This window comes from Electrona antarctica (assembly GCF_951216825.1).
Source record: "Electrona antarctica genome assembly, chromosome: 19".
NCBI lineage: Eukaryota > Metazoa > Chordata > Actinopteri > Myctophiformes > Myctophidae > Electrona > Electrona antarctica.
The window spans coordinates 9,925,853-9,932,474 of record NC_136800.1 but is presented as its reverse complement, the minus strand read 5'-3'; the positions used below and the strand labels follow the sequence as shown (position 1 = coordinate 9,932,474).

At 43.3% G+C, this 6,622-nt stretch overlaps 1 protein-coding gene across 1 annotated transcript in view; it reads left to right on the top strand.

Moving 5' to 3' along the window:
- The first annotated feature begins 2,121 nt into the window (after positions 1 to 2,121).
- mib1 (MIB E3 ubiquitin protein ligase 1) overlaps positions 2,122 to 6,622 on the top strand; it is an 84,680-nt gene continuing 80,179 nt past the window's right edge. The window contains 1 exon segment of the mRNA XM_079530358.1: positions 2,122 to 3,235. Coding sequence (XP_079386484.1) covers positions 3,007 to 3,235 — 229 coding nt within the window. The 5' untranslated portion in view covers positions 2,122 to 3,006.

Here is a 6,622-nt window from a genome sequence, read left to right as displayed (position 1 = left end):
TCCATTTGGTTCCAAATGATCATTTAGCTGGGTCCCCCCTGGAACTCCCTCAATTGGGGTACCCCTGGGGGTCCCCGGACCCCACTTTGGGAACTACTGTGTTAGAACAAGAAATGCACTCTGTCGAGGTGTGCACAAGTATCCCGCATGGCCTACTTGTGCGCAAGCAGAGCGCACATTTACTGCCGACCTCTACGAACTTACGATCAGCCCCTCCATAAAATATATATACCTACCTTGAAGCGTACCTTAGTTACGTCACCGTCAACAGCCAATAAGGGACCACCATTCTTACGGACATACATGTATAAATACACGTTACCTTTTATCCACCCAACATTGAAACATATCTTAATTACGTCACCATCAACAGCCAATTATAACCACGCATACCATGCATACAACTTTTGATCCAGCCGACCACAGTACTTGTGCGCTCTGCTTGCGCAAGTAATTAAGACTACACTGTCAGGTGCCTATAGCAGCCTAGTAACTAGATGATGATACTACTAGTCTACTATACTACTACTACTATACTAAAAATCACACCCGTGTGAACTGAGTGGTGCAAGGTCTTATATAGCCTGATCAGCTGTGGTCTGACGTAATGTCAGTGACCATAGTAACCATGCTCATTTTTTTGGTACGAACACGGGTACAAAGCCAGTTGTTGGAGTGGTTTACACCACTCAATAATAATAATAATAATAATAACAACTACAAATGCACTGTCGAGGTGCCAACTTGCGCCTTGCACACAAGAAGGCCATACATGGGCTACTTGTGCGCAAGCAGAGCGCGCAAGTACTGCTACTAACTAATGTCTATTACAACTGCTGTTCTAAATCCTTAGACCCGTTTATTGACCTTATACCAACCTGGAAACGTACCTTAGTTACGTCACCATCAACAGTCAATAAGGGACCACCATTCTTACCCTGACATACAGGTCAAGTCAGGGCATATTTTACAAGGTATGCCATCTGGTGGCCAATAAACCGAATACTAATCTCAGAAAGCAGTTTGTAATGACCCATTTTAGGTCAGTGAAGTGAGGTGAAGTGAGGATGTGAAGCTACAATGTAGGTGTTGTAAAATTGAGGATGCTACGATTCTCAATCATTAGGACTATACTAATTAGGACTACTAATGAGAGACAAGGGTGTTATCGGAAAGAAAGAAAACTAATATTTCTGAATCTGAGCTTGGTGCATGACTCGGACTCTTTCAACCTGCAATTAGTCCCTGTCTGAGACCAGAAGACCGGCCTTGAGTACTCTGCAAACATGAACAAATTGCAGTTACATGCTGATTTAATGTCATTAATAAAATCAGGCACGAGAATCTGTCTCTGTGGGACCCCACAGATACAGGGGTCCTTGAGGGTAGCTAATATAACATCATAAATCAATAGCTGATGTACAGCATACAATAAGGTCAGACTGAAGAGGTCTTTTGTCCATCAATCAACTCTGAGGCTTAATCAGGATTTTGGCCAGGACTAGACTTAGCTGTGGACATTGCTCTCTGCCCTTATGTTTTCTATGTATGTATATTTAATTTAATTTTTTTGTCCTGTGTTATGTCAAATGTGTATACGTATGTGTTGCATACAAGGCCGATGGGTCGCAAAACGAATTTCAGTGCAAACTGACAATATCATATCATATATCATATCATATCATACAAGCGCACAGTTGTGAACTTGTAAAAAGAAAGCACTTTAACAACACAAATGTTGTCAAGGGGTCCCTGTCCCGACCCCAACAACATCTTTTTTTCTAAATAGATACCGGTAGTCTACATATTAATTTGGGGTTCCTTGACATTGATTGATTGAAGTATTTATTAACAGTTTGCAGAATTTTACAGTACATTTCAAGCACAACTCAAAAACTGTTAAGTGTTAGCTGTGAGTGGACGACCCAATAAAGCACTACACTTGTTTACAAGAGGGTCCACCTTTTCCAATTCATCATAACATTTTAGAGACATACAAATATACACTTGAAAACGTTTGAGGACCACTGTTGACATGATTAAAGTGCAACTCTTGTATGAAGAGTTTTAACCTGCACATTCATTATGGACCCTCGCTCGCATCTTCATCCTTAGACCCCTCTTCTTTGCTCCGCCCCGCCCCGGTGGTCTGGTCGGTCAGGCCAGTCAAATGACGCTCCAAGGCAAGCCAAACAAACCCAAGACAAGTGTGTGTTTTTTTTCGGACCCGAGTCGACGGCGTCTTCGTGCGTGGTCGGTTTCCTCCGTCTGACTCTGTACTCACGGTCTGTGGCTAGCAGCCTAGCTCTGCTGCTCTACTCTCTTCAACGCCGAGTCTGATTGACAATAATGGCGACCATTCTGAGTTGACTCCAGCGGGGAGCCGTTTGACAAAGAAAGGCAGCCTAATAACGGACGAAACCCCCAGCAGCACTCCCTTCCCTCGCATTCAATAACACCGACTGGGGAGGAGAAGCAGCAGGAAGGGCGGACTACAACATTAGTTCTTTAACGATAACATTGCTAACACAGGAACGAACAGGGGGGGTTAGCTTGCTAGCGAAGCATTAGCCACCGAGCTAACTCAGTAAGAGGTGGCAGATACATTCTTGTTGTGTGGAGTGGAGGAGGAGGAGGGACATCCATCCAGTTTGCCAACAAAGATCTTGGCAACCATCTAGCAATGTGGCTCTACTTCGCGAGCTTGTGGGTGATCGCTTTCCCCATCTCGTTGTGTTAACATGGAAAGAAAGCGACGAGAATAGGTTTTTTTTAATGTAAGAAAGTGCGTGTTGGTGTTGAACAGCTTCCTTGGGGTGGTGGTGGTGTGGTGGTAGCTAGCTGTTTAGCTTCTGTGTCCTGTTGCTTGTTCACGTTCGTCCACTAAAAAAAAGGACTAGTAGCAACATTAGCTCCCTGGCTGGCTAACTTAATACAACTCGCTGCTGTGGTGTTGCTGCTGCGGGGTCCTCCTTTTCGCCGCCGACAACAACAACAACAACAACAATGACCACGGGCAGGAATAACCGAGTGATGATGGAGGGGGTCGGGGCCAGGGTGCTCCGCGGACCGGACTGGAAGTGGGGCAAACAGGACGGCGGAGAGGGGCACGTCGGCACGGTCAGGAGTTTCGAAAGTCCCGAGGAGGTGGTGGTGGTCTGGGACAACGGCACCGCGGCCAACTACCGCTGCTCCGGCGCCTACGACGTGAGGATCTTTGACAGCGCTCCCACAGGTAGTCAAAGCTCATTTTAGAGGCAGTGCTTCTCAAACTTTTTCATGTCGAGGTAAAAGGACACCCACATTTACACTTATTATTAGCCCACCACGGACCCCCATTTGAAAAGATTTGCCAAGCGGACCCCCATAAGAGAAGATTATTGCGGCTCTAGCAGGCACCACTGATTCTCAAGCATTTTAATTTCAAGGACCCCCCCCCCCGGCCTCGTTGACATGCTTTAGTATACGGACCCCCTGGCATTTCCATCTCTGGGCCCACAATTCATATTGTAAAATCAATGTTACATTTAACTCAGAGGGTGTACAAATGGAACCAAATGGACCCATTTGTACACTCTGAGTTACAGACCCATAAGGGTCTATTTGGAATGGATCTATTATTTAGCTGGGGACCCCCTTGAACTCCCTCAATGACCCCTGGGGGTCCCCGGACCCCACTTTGAGAATCACTGCATTAGAGTGGTTGCCCATGGCAACCTGTTATTACCAATTTGTTGAGTTTATCTCCACGTTATAGCATTTTGCAAGACATGTTGACAACAGTAAAACCCCCAATTTAACTCTTTAAGAGTGTACAGATGTGATAAGGGTCTAAACAAAGAGAAAAAAGAAACACATTTGTAGTACACAGATTTACAAATGAATGAATTAAAAAAAATTAGATCATGTGAACTTAACTCTTTGAGAGTTTCAAGGATTTCTATATAGTTTGTAGACTTCTCTATGGCAGAATGGCGTTTTTGAATGATTTATTGAAAATTCTCTGTTGTGAATGTGTGACAACGAAAGACCTTCAGAGAAAGCTTGGCTTGTCTGCTTCCAGGAAAAAAATGAACTGAGTTGATAAAATGTTTAGTTTTTGTGTTGGAAGCCATTTAAAAGAGCCTGCATTTACACTGGGTAGTGTTTCTAGGACAACAAAAAAAGTTATGCCCGGTTGAAGTTTTATTTTCTAAATAACTTTTTTTCTGCTGGGCGTACATAGCCATGCAATATCTCATTTTAAAGGGTGAGTTGTCTAGTTCAATTAAAATAAAATAAAAAGTTTCTCACATGTACCACTGTAGATATTTTGCCATCTATAAATAGCATGGTCAGTCATGATCAATCTGACCTATCCAGCTAAAAGTCCCCCTATCTCTGAATTGGAACATCATATAAACTCAATTCTTTTTTGGGGTAAAATTAGACATTCTAACGCACATTTTGATATATACCATGTTTACATAGTCTTACCAGTACCTTGTCTATTCATGCATGTATCTCAAAAACCTGTTGTGAAGAAACAGTTTTGATAAAAAACAACATCCAAGGACATTGTTTTGATATGACTTTGTGCCCATGATATGTATCAAAATATAGACTTGAATGTATACTGTATTATAACAAAAAATTGGGTTCTTACCATCTACCGTTACAGAGTAAATCACAGTTGAAACTCGCTTAGTCAAACCATAAACCTCAGAATAGTGAACAAAATAGCCATGACAGGTCTAACTCATTGTAAAAGCGTCTTTTATTTTTTATGACTACTAACATAATACAATTATAATAAATATTACAGAAAATAAATAGGCCTACATACAAAACAGTTGTCCCCAAACTACCCAGTGTCCCCAAACCACTGCATTCCAGTTGTTCTTGACGGTGTGTGTGTGTGTAGGCTAAATTTAAAAAAAAAAACTGAAATGAATGAATGCATCCGGTTCAGTGTCGGAGAACTCCATCGCAGTCTTGACTCTTCGTCTTCATCATCATCATCATCCTCCTCCTCCTCCTCCTCCTCCTCCTCCTCCTCCTCCTCCTCCTCCTCCTCCTCATCTGATGCCAGTTCTAAATATATAAAAAATAAACATTTAGCTGTAGTCAGCCCGGCCAATAGCCAGTTGGGGGGGGGGGGGACGTAGGCTATCTGACATCATCGTCATCATCATCATCACACGGAGACACACTAAACAATGTACAATCATGATTGTATACAATGAATGCGATATCATGCAAGCTCAGACGTCAATGAAACGTCATACAGATCTTATATAATACGCTACTGTTAGCTTCACTCCCCGTCCCCCCTCCGATCCTTGTAGCAAGGTCATCATAACCACACGTTGCTTCAGTAAACGATGCATGTTTGTTCTCCGTCTTTGTAGACAGTAAATAAAAGGAGCGAACATTACTCTAAAGATCAGATCGCCTATAAGGCACGCTACAATATAAAATAATTGTACTGCCATGCGTGCATGCCTGCTACGATACATTTGTACTGCACCGACCAACCGATCGACACCAACCCCCCCTCCAGCCATTAGCCAGCACCAATGCACCGACCAACCCATTAGCCAGCACCAAAGGTGCTGGCTAATGGCTGGGGGCCATCGTGGTGAGTCATTCTGGCGTCATGATCTGACTAGTAGTAGTAATTATCCAAGCATCTATTGGTAGCGATCATCTTATGATTTCTGATCACTATAGAAGGGCATTTTCTACAATAAGATTACCTCAAAACATTCCGGGTTGATCGTCTTCTTCAATGGTTTCCCGGTATAGCTCATCGGACGACGATGGGGAGACAATGAAAAAAGGAGGGAGGGAGCAGCGAGTCTCGCTGTAAGCACTGGACCAGGGCTACTCCGCCTGGAGAAGGCGACTGGGACGCGTATGGATCAATACTACTACCACAAAACTCGCTCAAATAAATAGTACTGCTTTCAACTTTTTCTGCTAGAAAATCGCTCGGGCGAGACGGCAAAACAGGCAAAACAATGAAAACTATGAAGACTCCCTCTGCCCCCACTGTTTACAGGGGGTGGGACCAGCTTCCAATGGCAACACGTACACGTGTGTCACGTGACACGGGTTTTCTGGGTAATGTAGTTGGAATATAAGCTCAGGAATTTAAACAGCGCTTCGGAGCATATTAATATGTTTAGATTAATCAAAAAAGAGAAAGACGCCAATTGGCGTCATTGATCATTTACAGAATATAAGCAATGACGCCAATTGGCGTCTTTGCTCTTCTAAGGGTTAAGGGTTTACCTGCGCTGCAAAGTTAACCAGGGCAAGCACATTGCTCTTAGTGTGGACATTAGGGATGTGATTATGGGAATTAGTGTGTTATAATTTTTATATCTATGTCCGTTGCTTAATCCTCGCCAAATGAATGTGACAGTGACAGGCAGCCTGGGAACTACACGACATGGCCCAGTTTAGTTCGAGTTCAGTTCAGCTCCTTATCTTCTTAAAGTGGTGTTTTTCATTTTCAGGCCAGCAACTTTAGACCTATCAACAATATAATGGGGAGTAAGATTACAGAATGTTAAAATACCATCTGCCAAAATGTTGTCACTGGTTAGATGCTGTCTGTCTTTACAAGATCAGTGGA